Here is an 18,503-nt window from a genome sequence, read left to right as displayed (position 1 = left end):
GCAGCAGCCGGCCTGCAGGATGCAGGGCTGGGTGTGTGGACGTGCCGCCGTGGGCATCCTCCTGACGCACAGCTCGTCCGCTCATTGGTGGAAACCAGCAGGGAGAGAGGAAGTCAGCTCGGTACGTGAGATCTGCCAAGTTCACACCGACCGACCAACTCTACGAAGTTACAGCTGCCTCAGACCGGCTTTCGCTCCGAAAAATACTGCGCTCGCTGTTGTGCAGCCCTCCTTTGGGTCTCGGCCACGCCAGGTCACATCTGCGGACGTTTAGAGGCATCCGAGTACCTCAAAGTTTCCGGAAATCCACCGCAGAGGGCATCGGTGCGAGGATGGCTGCGTACAGGCTGGTCCTGATCCGCCACGGGGAGAGCTGCTGGAACCAGGAGAACCGATTCTGCGGCTGGTTCGACGCGGACCTGAGCGAAACCGGAGAGCATGAGGCCAAGCGAGGCGGACAGGCTCTGAAAGGTGCAGTAACATATCCTGTCATGGGGCCTAATCGGGATTTAAGCCGCTGCAAGGCAGATTTTATGCAACTGCGTCGAAAAGAGAAACAGGTAGTTAGCAGACTGCGACATCTACAGGGAGCGGGGGCCCGTTTGTGGATACTCGGTTTGGTTTTACTTCAGGAAATGGAATAAACAGCATTCGTGTCATTTGCGTGTCAATCATCGTGTTCCTGTTGTAGCCCTTTCCTCCTGGGCCTCATGATGCTCCCACACACCATCCCCAGTCTAACACTCATACTGAGTTTCAGGTTTCCCTTACTCTTTTCAATTCCCAGTTAGGAGAGCAATCCAGATGTGTTCATTCAATAAATATATATATATATATATATATATATATATATATTGTGGCGAGCTCACGTGGAAGAAGATAACTGAGACTGTGATTTCTTCTTTGAACAATTCCTGTGCCCCTTACACCGCACGACGACAGGAAGTGCTTATTTATTAACATCAAAGTCAACAACAACTCTATACATGAATACTGGCCAGAGGTAATTAAACACACCAGGAAACTCAGTCATGGTGGCTACACTGATAATTAAAGTTAACATTAAACGTAACACTATGCAAAGCCATAGAACCTGGAAACCCACATAACACAATTAAACATTCACACAACATCACTAAAACATGGCTTTCATTACAAACATTAACAGTCCCATGAGCCTTTGCGCTACCCAGCTCAACTGTCCGATCAGAGTGAACACTCCCTCCTCTGATCGCTACATAGCCCCCACCTGAGGGGTCAGCCGTCCTCGGCAACCCCATCACTCAACACAAAGTCTTTCAAATGTCCAGGCTGCCGCCGCTGGCGGGCAGGCCGTTTGGGGCTTGCAGGGGGTGCCACTTGAGGGGAGACACCCTGATCAGCCTGTGGGGGGCTTCTACCGTCCCCCTCTCCAACTGAAGGCGAGGCGAGGGGTTGATAGGGTGAGAGCCTGTCCCGGTGCAGCACCACCTTTCGCCCCTGACCAGGCATGCGCACCCGGTACACCACCTCAGACAATCGATCCAGGACCTCGCCGGGCCCTTGCCAATGGCTGCGGAGCTTGGGGGAAACCCCCTTCTTGCGGACAGGACAATAGATCCATACCTTGTCTCCTGGTATGAAGTCCTGCCCCTGGCATCGCGTATCATAAGCCCTCTTCTGCCGTATCCCAGAGTTAGCCTGGGCCTGGCGGGTGTAGTCGTGGACCACCTGGAGACGATCCTTCAGCCTACGAAAATAGTCCATCTCTTTTCCCCCGGCAATCTCGGGTTCAGGCGGAGCGCCAAACACCAAGTCGACTGGCGTCCGGAGCTCCCGCCCGAACATGAGGGCAGCAGGCGTGCACTGGCTAGACTCCTGGACAGCAGTCCGGTAGGACCACAGGACCAAGGGTAGGTGGCGGTCCCAGTCACGCTGGTGTTGGCTGGTGAGGATGGCGAGCTGAGTGGCCAGGGTGCGGTTGAAACGTTCCACTAGCCCATCGCTTTGAGGATGGAGCGGCGTTGTCCTTGTCTTGTTCACCCCCAGCCGTCGACAGACCTCACCAAAGACTTGGGACTCGAAGTTCCGCCCCTGGTCACTGTGGAGCTCGGCGGGGACTCCGAAACGGGCAAACATCTCCTCCACCAACCTCTCTGCTGTTGTGGTGGCGCTCTGATCTGGCACCGCATATGCCTCAGGCCACTTCGTGAAGTAGTCCATGGCCACAAGGACATATCGGTTTCCGGAGTCGGTGACTGGGAAGGGCCCAAGGATGTCCACTCCAACTCGCTCCATTGGGGCCCCTACCAAGTACTGCTGCAGTGGGGCATGGGAGTGACGAGTTGGTCCTTTCTGGGCGGTGCAGGAGTCGCAGCAGTGCACGTGCAGCTCTACATCTCGTCGACAGCCAGGCCAGTAGAACCTCCCCCTGAGACGTTTGAGGGTTTTGGCGTTTCCGTAGTGCCCTGCCCCCACCGAGCCGTGGACGATCTGGAGGACCTGTGGCCGGAGCGTCCGGGGCACCAATAGCTGTAGGAGGTCGTTTCCCCGTCCAGAGGCGTGCCATCTCCGGTAGACCAACCCATCGTGAAGCTCGAAGTTGCCCCATTGGGAGTAGTAGGCCTTCATTTCAAGCCCTAGTGCTGACACCTCTGTCCATGCAGGGCGCTGCCCCACCTCCAACCAGCCCCGCAGTAGCGCCAGGGTGGTGTCTGCCTCCTGCTGCTGTCTCAGCTGCTGAGTACTCATTGGGGGCCACCCCTCCCCATTGGTGGCTAGGTCAACAGTCGCCACCACTACTGTCGACTGGCTTCGTTCCTCTTGCCGCTGACAGTAACGACACTCCAACGCTGCACAGGGGCGCCTGGAGAGTGCATCGGCGTTGCCATGATGTCGCCCCGCTCGATGCTGGATCTCGAAGTCGTACCCTTGGAGGGCCTCCAACCAGCGGGCCACCTGGCCTTCAGGATGCTTGAAGTTCAGAAGCCAGGTAAGTGAAGCGTGGTCTGTGCGGATGAGGAAGTGACTGCCATGCAGGTACGGGCGAAAGTGCCGCAGCGCCACGACCACCGCCAGCAGCTCGCGTCGGGTGACGCAGTAGTTCTTCTCTGCCCGACTCAGGGCACGACTGAAGTAGGCCACTGCACGCTCTCCATCCCCTCCCTTCTGTGAGAGGACAGCCCCGATCCCCACATTGCTGGCATCAGTGTCCACGATGAAGGGCTGTTGGGGGTCAGGGTAGGCCAAGATCGGGGCTTCAGTGAGGGTCTCCTTGAGTCGGGTGAAAGCTGCAGCACAGGCATCGTCCCAGGCGAATGGTCGGCCCTTGTCGGTCAGGCGGTGGAGTGGGCTGGCGATGGTTGCAAAACTTCTGATGAAGCGGCGGTAATATGACGCCAGGCCCAGGAAGCTTCGCAGTTCACTGATGTTAGCTGGGGTTGGCCAGTCTCGGACGGCAGCCACCTTAGCTGGGTTGGTGGCTACACCATGAGCACTAACGATGTGGCCCAGGAACTCTGTCTCCCTTGTCAGCAGACGACACTTTGCCGGGTTCAGCCGCAGCCCTGCCTGTCGGATGGTAGTGAAGACCTCACACAGGTTAGACAAGGCCCTGTCAAAGTCATTGGCGTGTACTAGCAGGTCATCAAGGTACACGACACAGCGACTCCGGGGTACATCTGCCAGCACCCGCTCCATCAGCCGCTCAAAAGTAGCCGGTGCGTTGCAAAGCCCGAAAGGCATGACGCGGAACTGCCATAGCCCCTGTCCAATGGTGAAGGCAGTCTTTGGTCTTGCGTCAGGGGCCAGCTCCACCTGCCAGTAGCCACTGCGCAAGTCAAGTGAGCTGAACCAGCTGGACCCCAAGAGGTAGTCGAGCGCATCGTCGATGCGTGGGAGCGGGTAAGAGTCCTTCCTTGTGATGGCATTAAGGAGTCGATAGTCCACACAGAAACGCCAGCTACCATCCTTCTTTCTCACCAAGACAACTGGGGCTGCCCATGGGCTGTCGGAGGGCTCAATTACTCCAGCAGCCAACATTTCACGGATCTTATCCTCTGCTACCTGCCGTTTAGCAAGACTCAACCGATGAGGGCGTAGACGGATGGGCTTGGCGGAGCCGGTGTCGATGGCATGCTGGACCAACCCTGTGTGCTTGCAGTCTTCGTCTCTCGCAGCGAAGATGTCCGTGTATTCTTCGAGGAGTTGTTTCAGCTCTTGGCATTGCTGTGGGTTTAGACCATCTTTGCTGCGTTGCCACAAGTCCTCTATGGCCTCCGTTGTCTCAGTAGAGGGAGGGGCAGCAGGCTCTGGACTAGAGGTTGGGGCAGGCTGTAACTGTGCAGGGACGCTGGTGGGTGTGTTGGCGGATGGTGAAACACCGCGGCTTGGTGTCTGCAGGGCAGCCACTGCTTGGCGACTGGCACGTCGATTACTGGGCTGCCTCTTCTTCCGCCGGCCAGACTGGAGTGTCAAGGTCTCTGTGCCAAGGGTGATGGTTGCCTTCGACACATTGACGAGGGCTTTCCAACGTTTCAACAAGTCCAGTCCAATAATACATGGGTCTTGGATGTTGGCGAGCCAGAACTTGTGCACCAGCACATGGCCCCCCGCCTGGACTGTCAGTCCCTTCTTTCCTCTCATGTCCGCTTTTTCTCCTGTCGCTGTCATCAGTTGGGTACTGGTTGGGGACCATGCCTTTGAAAGTGGACCAATGGTGTTTGGGAGGATGCCAGGTCGCACCAGGGAAATGGTAGACCCTGTGTCTACCAGGGCCCGGCAGGGTTGGCCATCAAGTTGGCAAATCAGGTACAGTCCTCTGGCGTGACCCAAGCAGCCGACCAGTGTATACCGGCCTCGGAGGGGGGTTGGAGACTGGAGTGGTGGCCCCCTCGCTAGACCACTCCGCTGTCGTTTCCCGCAGGTTGGTTGGCTCTGGTCTTTGGTGCTGGGGCTGGGCAGTTTCGAGCAAAATGGCCAGGCTCGTCACATCGGTAACAGCGGTCTTTTTGGCGAGGAGGACGGCGCATGGAGGGTGGAGGCCATCGCTGAGACTGTCGTGGTGAAGGCTGAACTTGGTAGACCTCTTCAGCATCCTCCTCTTCCTCATCGTAGTCGAGCATCCTGATGTGTGGTTGCGGTGTGGAAACCTTCTGCTGAGTAGACCGTGTAGAGAGCACCGCCTCGGCCCGTTCAGCTTCACAGAGAGCCTCACTGAGAACCTGGGGCATGGCAAGGCGGACATGCTGGCGCAACCTCTCTGGTGTGAGCCCCCGCAGGAACGCATGGAGGGCCAGCTCCTCTTGGGCAGCTGCGTGGAACTGTGGGTAACCCCGTTGGGCATGCAGTTGCACATCTGCGGCGAAGGTGCCCAGGCTCTCTCCTTCTCGGCGGTGACGGCTGGCTAGTTGTTCCCTACTCTGGTCAGTAAAGAGTCTTTGCCCAAACCGCCTCTGTAGTGCCATGGTCAAGGCTTGAAGGTCTTGTTGCTCTGTTGGGGTGATGTCGAGGAGCACCTGCAGCGCCTTTCCCTCCAATGCCAGGGCCAGGTGGGTGGCAGCTTCTTTGCTGCTCCAGCCGCTGTGCCATGCTGCTAGTTGGACTTGAGAGAGGTATGGCTCCAGTGGTGTCACCCCATTGTACTTGGGAAGCTTGGCTGGTGTCTTAGGCATGGCTGCACGGTGCGACGGCTCGGGTGTGGTTACCAATGGTGGCAACTCATTGGCAGCAGTGGCAGCAAGAGATTGTCGACGTCTAGCACCAGTAGCAAGCGGCAGGGTGTCACCAGCAGTAGTCCTCCCGGTCACTAGGGGGCAGTCAGCGGCAGCAGGTTGCAGGAATCCTTCTGTAGTAGCACCCCCAACCTCTACGGGGCGAAGGGGCCGAGGTGCACTGGAACCATCAGGTCGAGCTGGAAATTGTTCATCAGCAGATCTCATCTGTCGTCGTTCCAGGCTTTCCAAAAGCTTCATGTTCTGCTCCATGGCTTGCTCTAATTCTTCAATCTGTCTCTCCATTCTTCTTTTTATCATCCCACTTCTGACACCAATGTGGCGAGCTCACGTGGAAGAAGATAACTGAGACTGTGATTTCTTCTTTGAACAATTCCTGTGCCCCTTACACCGCACGACGACAGGAAGTGCTTATTTATTAACATCAAAGTCAACAACAACTCTATACATGAATACTGGCCAGAGGTAATTAAACACACCAGGAAACTCAGTCATGGTGGCTACACTGATAATTAAAGTTAACATTAAACGTAACACTATGCAAAGCCATAGAACCTGGAAACCCACATAACACAATTAAACATTCACACAACATCACTAAAACATGGCTTTCATTACAAACATTAACAGTCCCATGAGCCTTTGCGCTACCCAGCTCAACTGTCCGATCAGAGTGAACACTCCCTCCTCTGATCGCTACAATATATATATATATATATATTGTGTGGCGAATTGGAGAAGAAAGCTAAATAACAGTCACGGTGCTTTCTATGAACTCATATCGTTGCTGATGTAAAAGGGAAGTGTCGTCAATCTGTGTTAAGTAATCTGTCTCTTACGATATGGCATGAATCCCACTATCTAAATAATTAAAGCGCATTTATGTTTTAGAAATAATAGTTCAGATCTGAGAAGAAAGGAAGCACAAGGCCAAATTGATTCAAATTGTTCGATTTATTCCTTCCCATGCAGCAAACAAACACATGTATGTAGGTCGTCTCTGACCCAACAATCCGCTCCAGGCAGGATCTGCAGAGCCCAGTCTCTGCCTGTGCACTATCATCCTGCAGTGCCACCTACAAAGCAGAAGCAAAAGTAAATGTAAATAAAGAATAATGAAAGCTGAGAGTATCCACCTGCAAGTGAAATGCAGGTGGATTTCATATTTTTTCTTACATGCAACAAAAAAGTGAATTTGATTGAAAGTTCACTATGATTCCTCTACCCTTTTCTGAAATATCAGTACTCATTTGCATCTTCCATCATCCATGTCCTCTCTCTGATTGGCTTCAGATGCTGGCTATGAATTTGACATTTGCTACACCTCTGTCCTGAAGAGGGCCATCAGGACCCTGTGGTTTGTTCTGGACAGCATCGACCAGATGTGGCTGCCTGTCCACAGGACCTGGCGCCTCAATGAACGTCACTACGGTGGTCTGACTGGGCTGAACAAGGCTGAAACAGCAGCCAAACATGGAGAAGCCCAGGTCAAGATCTGGAGGCGCTCCTTTGACATTCCTCCTCCACCCATGGATGAGGAGCATGACTTCTATCAGAGCATAAGCAAGGTAACACTGCAGTAAAATAGTAAAACAGCCTCTGAGTCTCTCTTACATTTGCAAAATTTGCTAGCACACATGGTTACACACATATGAAAGCATTAATTCTGTCCTCTGTTGTAGGACCGTCGTTATGCCGACCTGACAGAGGACCAGCTTCCCTCCTGTGAGAGTCTGAAGGACACCATCGCCAGGGCTCTACCTTTCTGGAACGAAGAGATTGTTCCGCAGATCAAAGAGGGAAAGAGGGTGCTGATTGCTGCACATGGCAACAGTCTACGGGGCATCGTCAAGCATCTTGAGGGTAAGAGACAGCAGAGATGTATGAGGTGCTACCCTGTGTTAAAAGTATTCATGCTCTCTTTGAAATGCCCATTTGAAAATTATAATTCATCGATAATCTTTGTATAACTCAACTAAGTTCTATTTTGTCTGACTAGAAAATCACAGTGTGAGTCAAGCATTGAAAATGCAATTTCAACACACTGACCAGTACAATTTCCCAATATACAGCCCTGATAAAAAGGATGAAATGTCACATTCTCAGTTTGGATTAAAATATAAATAATTATCAGACAGCAAATTACAATATTGCACTAGAATAATGACTCACATCTCAGACTCACTCCAACTATTGGTCAGATTTTGCACATTTGAGCAATCCAAGTTGGTCCATGGTGACCTCTGGCCAAGAGGCAAAGGAACTCAACAGGAGAAAAAATAATTATTCAACGGGCTGAAGTGTAATCTGATGAATCTGTGTGACGAAGGAAAAAGGAAATGATAACAATATTTGGATGTTCATTCACTGAACATCATTTCATTCATCTACAAAATGAATAAATAAAAAAAACAATATTTGACTTGACTGGGGAATAATGCTGAAATGAATGACCAATAAAGTGGGATTAATGTTGGATAAATTGAATTTTTACAGTCATGCTTATTGTGCATGTAACATAACTGAGCTTCGTAGGCTTGTTTAGCATTCATAATGTGAGCACTGCTTCACAGGTAAAAATTCCTTGCCAACATACAGAGCTAGTATCAACTGCATCGCCCACTTAAGGGCAAAGTCCCACCTCATTCAATCTACAGGTGGATGAAAATCTTGCATATAGGGACTATAAATCCTGCATGTCTAATTGTTTCTCAGGGATGTCAGAGGAGGCCATCATGGAGCTGAACCTGCCCACCGGCATCCCCATTGTCTATGAGCTGGACAAGAACCTGAAGCCCGTTGGACCCATGCAATTCCTGGGAGATGAGGAGACTGTCAAGAAGGCCATGGAAGCTGTAGCTGCTCAGGGCAAAGCCAAGAAATAGACTCATCCTCCACTGGGCTGCTCCAGTACCGAACAATCACAAGCTGTTTAGTTGTCAAGTTTAAAATGGTCATTTGTCGTTTGTGTCATCACAGATGTGCACTTTATTGTACTAATAATCATCTTTCGCACTAAACGGTAATTTATGTTTCATTTGATTGGTCTTTAGTTTTAATATAGTGAAAGCCACTTTCATTAATAGACCTTTGGTAACAGCTTGAATATGGGTTGAGCACTGACTAAAAATTGCAAGTTGGGGACCAGTAAATAGAAGCAGACACAGTTGTCCCAAGGATTACTTTCTTTTACCATTCAGTGTAGGTGAAGCTTGGTGGGACCAGTACAATCACTGACTGTTGTCAAAAAGGCAAGTTGTTGTGCTCTGAACTGCTGAAAATTGTTTGCTGTGGCATTGTGAGAAAAATAATAAATGTCAAGTCGATATGTGATGAAATCAGTGCCTGTCTCTGTCCTCAATAAAACGGTAAATGAGAAATCAGTTGGATTGTGAAAATAAACAATAGAAATATCAGTTTAAAAAATAAACTATATTCTTCTGCAGTATTTACCCCAACTGGTCTTATAGGTGACCAAAGCCTTATGGACGTTGTATGAAAAGTTTAGTTATCGATGGGCTAGTTGACTTAAAGAAGCCAAAAACACATATTTGAAAATCTGCCTTTCTTTACATTTTGTGTTGTTTTTTAAAAATATAACCACCTGTGAGAAGTGAAACATCTTTGAAAAACACAATCTAATATTTAATTAGTAAAATATTTCTAATCCTTAATCACAGCCACACCCAACAGGTGCTCCATTATAGAATATGACATATAATTATCCATTTGGCGGAGTCTCCAAATGTAAAATAACCCATTTGTTTATTTTGATTGAAACCATGAAAGTTTTTGTTTTATAGTATTTCTCATAGATAAAGTGTAAATTAAATGTCAGGAATTTAATTATTAAATAAAGTTTTCCCACATTCCCAGTGCCATTGGTACGTAGTTTAAGAGAAAGTATTTAATAGCGTATATAAATTCGGCAGTGTGTGGATACCTGTGGGGGGTCGCTGCGCATGTGTATGCCATGTGCCGATGTATGCCCCAACAAACATGGCGGACAGAGCCGTCCTGTTTCCTCACAGCAAGAGGCCAGCCAATCAGAGTCGGCTATGTCCCTACGTCACAGCCAATCGGCAGAAGCCCTGCTCTTCTCGAAAACATGTCGCCCATGAAGCTGTGTGTTCCAGGTGAGTCCCGTAAATTCGCCCGCCGCGCTGACTTCAGATGTGGTTAGACCGCCCTGTGGACCGTGTCCGCGTCTCCTGCGCACGTACTCTCCGGCGAATGTCGCCGCTTTGCTGGGAATCCGGTTTAAACTTCAGTCTTGACAGGGAAACTCCTGCTAATTATTTCCAGCTGCTCTGTGTGAGGTGGGCTTTGGCTTGCAGCGCCGTGAAGGTAACTTTTTTTTTTTTTTTTTTTAAATCTCGGGCATGTTGCATTCAGGTGGACGCAGACGGAGCAGAGGTGTTCAGTGATCTCATCTGCCATCGTTTTATGGTAAATTGGGGCAACTACAGCGCCTGAGAGTTGACTCGACTGAGTACTTGACTCTTACTTTCTGCGGCAGGTTTCCTCTGCTGCCCTGCCCATCGCCTTGGGCAGGACAGCAGCATTCCTCCTGTCAGCCTTTCTGACTCACCCATGGGAAATGCTCTACTTAACTGTGCCCACTCGGTGTGTTTTGTGGCTTTTTGTCAGCCTTTCATATCAATACCACAGTATTAGGGCTCAAAGTGATGAGAGAAGTGATTCCAGAGAAATAAGTGTCCTCCTCAGATGAAGGCTGATTTTTGGAAGAAGGTATGTTGTGTGTGCACACAGGTCGTTTTTTTTTTTTTTTTTTTATTTCTGTGTTTTTCTGCAGCACCTGTACAGTAAACCTGCCCCTTCACCAAAGCATTTAAAGTTATGTCTTATGCAGAGTCTCGTCTGGCAAGGATGATGTTTTTTTGTGGCATTAATGTAACTAGTGTCATCAATTTATTTATTCGATAGTCTTGTTGGCCATGTGGCTCCGTCCTCTCTTACACTTTAGAGGTTAATGTTTTATCTCACCAAAAAATAAAACATGCATTGTGTCTAATTTATTGTGCTTTTAGCTGTACTGGACCAAATCCTCTACTCAAGCACACTAACCCTCTCTTGTGTTTGCTCCATTATCACTTCCTCTGTGTTACTCCTCTTCTGTGTACTCAGGTGACAAACTATGCAGTACAGAAGACTGTATTCCAGGCACAGGGGTATATCTGCGACACGGCTACATTTACTCCTCACTAGCAGGCTACGTGCTGAGGAAAAATGAGGGAGAGGAGGTGAGGAGTGTCTTGGGTGTGGGCAGGGTAGAAGCAATTAGACATGTGATGTGGGAGTGCCTGAGTGAAAGTATTGCGCAACTCTGACTGTAGCAAAAGAGGCTTGTTTAGAGTCTGAGAAATATGCACCACATTTTGTGTGACAGGTCTGTTCATCAGGCTATTTTTAAACCAGAGTTAGAATGTGTGTGATTTTTATTATTTTTTTTATTATTATTTTCTTTTTTTCTTTTTGTCTCTTTGTAGTTACCTGTGATCTCAGTGGTGAGAGAAACAGAAACACAACTACTGCCAGATGTAGGCGCAATAGTGACCTGTAAGGTATGCGAAAGAAGATGCAGATATTCTTCAATTGTTTGGTCTGTTTTGTGAAAATATGGGTTTCTTTCAACAAGGTGGCTTACCTTGAGACTTGCTGTTCTTCGATTCGACAGGTCACAAGCATCAACCCTAGGTATGCCAAGGTCCACATCCTTTATGTAGGCTCCACACCGCTGAAGGACCGCTTCAGAGGGACTATCAGGTAACAGCAGACTGACTACAGTGCAGAAATGGTGTATTGTCTTGTTATGTTGATTTTTATCTTAACACTTAGCTCACTCTGACTCTACAGAAAAGAAGATGTGCGAGCAACAGAGAAAGACAAGGTGTGTTTGAATCAGTTCAGCCCATAAGCTCACCATCATCTATCTATGCATCTCCTCTTTATTACTGAAACTCGAGTGACAAACTTGTACATGTACAATGTATATGTAAATTCTTTTCTTTATTCTTACAGGTGGAGACATATAAAAGCTTCAGACCGGGTGACATTGTCTTGGCAAAAGTGGTATCCTTTACATCTACTCTAAATATTTAGAGTGAATGAAAAATTTTCTGTAAAATATCAGCTTCTATTTTATTTTATCCTTTGAAATTTTTTCATTTACAATCTCCAAAATCACCTGCAAAGTCCTGGAGTACAGATGCATATTTTTGCTTTGCTTCTAAATCCATTTCTAAATCTAATGCTAATACCAGCTGTGGATATTAACTACCAGTGACTTTGAAGAAACGCCTCTCTATATGACTTTTGCCATATGTTCTTTATCTTTTCGCTCCTAATTCTTAACATCCCATGTCAGATTTCCCTTGGTGATGTTCAGTCCAACTACCTGTTGACCACAGCAGAGAATGAGCTGGGAGTCGTAGTGGCACACAGTGAAGCAGGTAAGTTAATCATCCGTCAAATTTGTATTTATAAAATCCAACAACACCCACATAAACTGCATCCTGTTGGAAAACAAAATGGTGCAGGTTTATATGTCAGTACAACAAGTTACTGCTGTCTGGCCAGACAGTTATTGTCACTTGGCCATTTTTATAGTGAGATCTATGTTTGCAAGCTGTGTGCTTTATCATGGTGTTTGTTTTTGTTGTAATAAAATGTGCAAATGATCCAGTAACCTGTCATAACCTTTCTGTGAAGCATGGCCAACCTAATTAAAATAATTTAGTGCTCCTGAAAGCAGTCGCAGAAGTGATTAAACTCAAATATAATTTTCTGTTATTTATTTCCCATCAAGTCAAAATGAAAATACAGTATTTCAATGAGAGCTGAATGAAGACCAAAGTCTATATCGGAGGTTTTAAAACTCAGGCGCATCGATTAGAGAGAGATGTGACTGCTGTATTTACACTAAGAAGCAACATACATCTCAGTCCATGTTATGGAAGGCTCTAATCTTGCAAAAAGACAGAGCAGTTTCCATTTGCTGTAACTGTCCATACTGTTACTGTACCAAGTCCTGTCTGATTACCATGTACATAACAGGTACTTTTATTTATTGCAATGCTTAATATTTCTGAGTTTTTATTTGTGCTGCTCTTGATATGATGGTACAATATGTTGACTATTTTTGTCCTTTTTTTTTTTTTGGCTTCACATTTTCTCTGGACCAGGTGCCCAGATGGTTCCCATCAGCTGGTGTGAGATGCAATGTCCGCAGACTCACGCCAAAGAGTTCCGCAAAGTGGCAAGAGTACAGCCAGAGTATCTACAGGCATGAGAGCCCTGAAACTTCTGTCGTTCACAAGGAACACACAGCTTCCCCTCCCTCTGTCCCTCTCTTTCGCTAAGAAGCCTCTCAACCCTGTTGCAGATGTTTTCTGAGAGACTGGACGACATCCAATTTTTTAATTTTATTTTTTTTCCCTGTCCTTTTTGTGTGTAAGTGTTTTGTGAATAGCTCTCCCTCTGCACATTGTGTCATCATTTGATTGTGCCAGCTTGAAAACACACTGAAGCAGACCAAACTGCTCGGAAATATTAGAAACATTTTCCGTGCTATTTTGCAGCTCCCGAACTTTTATAAGTGACCACAATTCTGAGAAACATAATTTTTCAGCTAGACACCCAAAGTCTATTAAACCAGTGGGGGATCAGTTAGTTTAGCAGGTCACTTGTAGGGTAAGAAATGTGGTTGGATAGCAAAGAGCAGTGACTGTTCTTGCTCTAAAATAAGGAGGATCTGACCAAAAAAAGCTGCATACTGAGAGCTGTACTTCTTTTTTTTTTTTTTTAAACATGTGTAGCTGACACGTTTTACTATATTGTCCATTAAAGTGACAAATTTAAGTAAAAATGTCTTATCTCCAGAAGCCCTCTTATCTTCCATATTTTTCCAGTTTGAAGGAAGATGGTGGATAAACCTCCCAAACAGCAAATTTACAAGGATAACAAATGTTATAGCCGGATGTTATTAGTCTGTGTTCAGACTTACAACACAGCTCCAAGCATAACATGCATGATAGTCAAATGTTTCTTGTTCTCCAGCACATAAAAGTAATTGAGCCAACAACAAGAAGGCAGAGATGTTCCCTCTTTTTCTTTTAAGTGCACTTTGCCTTCCTTGTTCTGTCTTTGCTCTGCAGAAGATTTTATGTGAAGTACTGAAATAAAATGGTCATCAAAAGCAAACACTCATTTTCATTTTTTTAATCTGCTCTGATTCAAGTGATGTTTTTTGTGTTCAATAATCAGAGGAGGGGCCAAGTGATTTTTGGCTGTTTTCTGTAGCACTGTATAAACAGCTGCTCAGCTACTTAAATGAAAAGACAATCACCCCAAACAAAGAGCATACTTTGTTTCTTACACATTACTGAACATCTTCACTATTCTTCCTGTCATGTAATACTATTTAAAGTGTAAGAGAAACGGTGTCCTTAACAATACTCACATGTGAAGTCACTTAACCATTATTCTAATAGTCATTCACAGGATCAAAAACTCTTAAATCTGGAACATCTTCAAGACAGAAAAACTATTTACACTCTCACAGTGTCCCATTTAAAACAGCAAACTGTGAGGACTATCTGGTTCTCACTTAGGATTTTTAACATATAAAAGTCTAGCTCCTCAAGCAGGACAATGTCAAGATAAAGGCTGTAGTTTTGTGATCCTCCAGTGAACCTGAGCAGAAAGAGCTCAGTGTGTAAAATCAACAGTTCTATGCTACTATGCGTAGAACTATGATCCTCAATCGTCAAAGCGGACGGATCGACATGCATTAACATCAATGGAGAACTTCTTTTTGGATGGTGCAGTAAACCCCAGTCCTGCCCCCCTGTTACTGAAATCCATCCTGCGTGACTGAGCACGCTCAAACTCTCCAATGAGCTCTTGCTGTAACTGCTGCTGTGCCTCTTTCCCCATTGCCGTATTTGCTTTTCCAGTGTCTGCTGCAGCTGGCTGGAAACCCTTTTTGAAGCCTCCCATCAGGCGGAGGAACTTATGCTGCTGTGCGGAGCTGTCAAACTGGGCAGTGCTCCACTGCCCTAAACCCTGAGGGACAGAAGTGGGACATACAGTGGACAAGTGTTAGGGACTAGTTGTGGCTATTATTAGATACTGCACAAAGTTGACAGAAGAATAGCACAGCCCCTATTACATTTTCTGTCTAATCCAGAGGAGCTCAACCCTGGTGTTATCAGTCTAATGAAAGATACTACAGTTGCATTATGGCAAATCTGGCCTCATCTCCGTCCTACAGATTAAAGGTCAGGACATTTCTGTTGTGTCAATTTCATCCTCTTTTTTTCCAATCTACCTCTCAGGAGCAGTTTCATCAAAGTGCAACACAAAGACGCTGGAAGTGTATCCTCTTTTCAGGAAAAAGTGATACTGACCAACGGTTTAACTGTTGCTTCAGGTTGAGAGGCCTTGTCGATCTCCATTTGCAGAGGTCGTCTTCTTTCCTATGATGACACAAAACATGCCAGGGAAATTTCCAGTGCTATTTAGAAGAAAACCAAGAATTGTCAAAAAACAGCCCTGTTTACCTGTTTAATGGTGACCTCATCAGTGTTTCCTCTCTTCGCATCCACCTGTGGAGGCTCCTGAAAGACAACCAATCACAAAATGTGGCTTGGTCCCAGCGCAGAAATAAAAAACACATTATTCTCCAGAGTCAATAAGATCTGAGCATTCACACTCACCTGCTGTTCTTCCACCTCTGCCTTGATCTTTTTCTTCTTTGCACCAGATTCAACTCTAGTATCGTTCTCCACCTGCTTCTCTTGGACAGAGATTTTCTTTTTCTTGCTGGTGGTTTCCCTACTCTGTGCATCCTCTTCATTTTTACTGCATTTGACTAATAATGAATCTTCCTTTATTTTGCTTTCTTTTTTCCTCTTCTTTCTCTTTGGTTGCATCTCTTCTACTTCACTGACCTCCACTGAAACTTTTCTGCCCTTTTTTTTGCCTTTTTTCCCCTCGTCTGTTCCCCCATTTGTGATAGTGTCTTCAGTCTTGTTCAGCATACTGTCTTCATTCATATTTGTGCAAGATGCTACTTTTCTCATTCTGTCGTTTTCCTTGTCCTCAGGTGTTCCTACTCCTCCTTCCTCTTCTTCAGTTTTGGCCTCTTTTTTCTTCTTCTTCTTCTTCTTCTTTTTATTATTATTTTTTACCTGCTCAACCTCAGTTTCTCCCTCTGGTGTTTCAATCTTTACACAATTTTCACACACTTTTAATTTCTTTTTTGGTTTTGTTATCTCAACTACAGCTGAAGATGTTTCTTCTTCCATAGATTTTTTTTTCTTCTCTTTGCTTTGGTCTTCAGTCACCCCTGTGTTAGCAACTAAAATATTCTTTTTTCTTTTCTTGGAAACTTCATCTTTTTCTGCTCTGTCTTCTTCCTCCTTCTGTATATTTTCAGCTTTAGTTTGTTTACTCTTATTTTTCCTTTTCTTCCCTTTAATTTCATCTTTGGCTATTTCTTCTTTTACTGGACTCTGCAGAGTTTCCTCCTGATTTATATCATCAGCTAGCTTCTTCTTCTTCTTCTTTTTGCCAAATCCATCTTTTGATGACTCCATGGCATAATTTGGAGATTCATCAACAATTTTACTCTTCTTTTTCTTATTCTTCTTTCCATCAACTCCATCCAACAACTCCTCTACCTCTGTCTGAACTTTTGTTTTCTTCTTGTCTTTTTTCACCTCTTCAAAGCTTCCATTATCAAGAGTACTGTTTTTGTTTGTAGGCACAGAGGCTTTTCTTTTCATGCGTTTGTTCTTTACATGATTCACCTCATGTGTATCTTCCTCCATCTTCGTTTTCATTAGCCTCTCAACAGCACACGTATTCTGGCTTATCTGGAGAGAAAAATGCAATTTAAGCAAAATGCTTTACTCTGTTATTAGACTGCCAAGCAAGTGAACTTAATGTGTTCATGCAAGTACAGCAAACAGTAGATAACTAACCCAGAGTTTGACTAAACTGCCTTGGACTGATCAATTTATTTATCCCAGACTGGGAAATTGCAGTTTGTTTGTAATAATGATTATATAATCGAAAAAGACAGAAGCCCAGGTAAAACATCACAAGATACGTAAAGTTAACATGCAACAGTATTTTTAGGCAGAAAGACCAGACTAAGTGCTGTGACAGCGCTCTCTTGGTAAAACATGGTGGCTAGCTTACAGCAGCTAAAAACTTAGTAATCGGTGAAAGTACAAACTAGTCGGTAGATCAGACTGGGTTATAAAAATTCTACGTGTCATGGCTAATAAAAGTGATGAGCAGTTTACCGACTTCATACAACTCACGTGGAAAGGTGTCCTCCCCCCACCCGGAAGTAGTTCTGCATGTTCCTCTTAGCAACGCGATGAGACCGGAAGTCTCAGCAGACTTGTTTCTTCTTCTCTTTATTTATCCATGTATTGGTTTTTGTTAAAGCCGCCTTCTGGATTGGAGTGTGGGCCGAAGTATTCAGTAATCCACGAAATTCTCCAAATAATAAATAAATGATATGCGTCTCTTCGGCTCCATCATTTCCTATAGTCTCCAATGTTCACAATGCTTTTATAGTACATATTTTTTTTATAATAAATACAGATACAAAAAAAATCCTGAATTAAAATGAAAAAGTAAAAATTGCCGAAATATATAAATAATTTTTAAATAAATATATGTAGGTCAATAGATACATTTAAATATGTAGAAAATAAAAACATTTATTTCTTAAATTTATAACAACATCTATCATATATAATAATATATTGGCTTTATTAACTATTGAATAAAGGTCTCCTCTGAAATTGAAACCAGTGGCATTTATAAAATTAAAGGGCTTCAGGATTGCCACTTCTAGCTTTAATACCACTCCCCTCCAAACTTGTTAATGTTCAACGAATGACCAACAGCTTTAAACTTCAATGTCCAGTAGCCAGCAGATGTTCCTGCCTCTGCTTATCAACTCTAATAACCATCTCACTGCAAGCTATTGACAACCATTTCTATCAGCTTTCTCCTGTGGCCACTTGGCACACAGCCTTCAACTTTCAGTGTGAATTTTAAGCAGGGTTTTTACTTGAGGACAGTACTTAAGTACAGCTTTTGAGTATCTGTACTTTACTTGAGTATTATTTTTGGGGGATACTTTTACTTTCACTTCACTACATTTGAAGGACATATATTGTAGTTTTTTACTCCACTACATTTCTATTGATGATCTATTTACTTGCTACTTTGGCACTAGTCTAACATTTGAGAGAGTTTGGAGTTTGGATGTCTTCTGTGGACATCACTTATGACCACTGTTTACATCACCAACTCCTCATCCCTCACAGCTGAATACAGGTCTTTCTGCACATACACAAAATACATGTGCCCTTTTTCCTACCTTGTTCTACGTTTTTCGTCCCAGCTTCACCGTCACCAACTTTTTAAAAAATATTTGATGAGAACATTTCTCAACCCTTTATTTTCTTATTCTCTTTTCTTTTCCTTTGTGAACTCGAGACTTATGACTGGACATTTTCCTACTTCAGAACTTCAGAAAAAAGAAAACAGCCTAACATAACAATAGTAACCAAGGGGGGCGGGTGAGTTTGACTTGGTTGAGTGAGTTTTTCTCACATTTACTGAACTGGTATATTAAATTCTGTCCCTTTTCCCTTTTCCTACCTGATGACCCCAAAGACATGTTAGCTATTACTGCTCACTGGGCTAGTTAGATATTATCTGTAGGACACATAGGGCAGG

The 18,503-nt window shown here is 45.3% G+C and overlaps 3 protein-coding genes across 5 annotated transcripts; 2 read left to right on the top strand and 1 right to left on the bottom strand.

Annotated features, from left to right (window-relative positions):
- The first annotated feature begins 84 nt into the window (after window positions 1-84).
- pgam1b (phosphoglycerate mutase 1b) lies at window positions 85-9,080 on the top strand. The gene is made up of 4 exons (XM_029522038.1): window positions 85-471; window positions 7,005-7,279; window positions 7,394-7,574; window positions 8,427-9,080. Exons 1-4 carry the CDS (start codon window positions 333-335, stop codon window positions 8,594-8,596), a joined length of 765 nt encoding a protein of 254 aa, XP_029377898.1. The 5' UTR covers window positions 85-332; the 3' UTR covers window positions 8,597-9,080.
- A 722-nt stretch (window positions 9,081-9,802) lies between these two features.
- Window positions 9,803-13,934, top strand: exosc1 (exosome component 1). Of its 3 annotated transcripts, XM_029523287.1 has the most exons (8): window positions 9,803-9,847; window positions 10,860-10,975; window positions 11,222-11,296; window positions 11,410-11,498; window positions 11,589-11,622; window positions 11,754-11,804; window positions 12,100-12,184; window positions 12,917-13,934. In XM_029523287.1, the coding sequence occupies exons 1-8, from the start codon at window positions 9,820-9,822 to the stop codon at window positions 13,021-13,023; spliced, it is 585 nt and encodes a 194-aa protein (XP_029379147.1). In that variant the 5' UTR covers window positions 9,803-9,819; the 3' UTR covers window positions 13,024-13,934. The 3 variants fall into 3 exon arrangements, with proteins under 3 accessions (XP_029379147.1, XP_029379918.1, XP_029380722.1); XM_029524058.1 differs by lacking the exon at window positions 11,222-11,296; XM_029524862.1 differs by lacking the exons at window positions 11,222-11,296; window positions 11,410-11,498; window positions 11,589-11,622.
- Window positions 11,699-17,079, bottom strand: knop1 (lysine-rich nucleolar protein 1). Its single transcript, XM_029520807.1, has 5 exons — window positions 17,066-17,079; window positions 15,452-16,612; window positions 15,296-15,352; window positions 15,143-15,211; window positions 11,699-14,798 (listed from the first exon to the last, which is right to left on the bottom strand). The coding sequence occupies exons 2-5, from the start codon at window positions 16,577-16,579 to the stop codon at window positions 14,493-14,495; spliced, it is 1,560 nt and encodes a 519-aa protein (XP_029376667.1). The 5' UTR covers window positions 16,580-16,612; window positions 17,066-17,079; the 3' UTR covers window positions 11,699-14,492.
- Window positions 17,080-18,503: the final 1,424 nt, after the last annotated feature.

This window comes from Echeneis naucrates, chromosome 1 (assembly GCF_900963305.1).
Source record: "Echeneis naucrates chromosome 1, fEcheNa1.1, whole genome shotgun sequence".
Taxonomy (NCBI): domain Eukaryota; kingdom Metazoa; phylum Chordata; class Actinopteri; order Carangiformes; family Echeneidae; genus Echeneis; species Echeneis naucrates.
The sequence above is the reverse complement of the archived record's forward strand: the minus strand, read 5'-3'. Positions and strand labels throughout refer to the sequence as shown.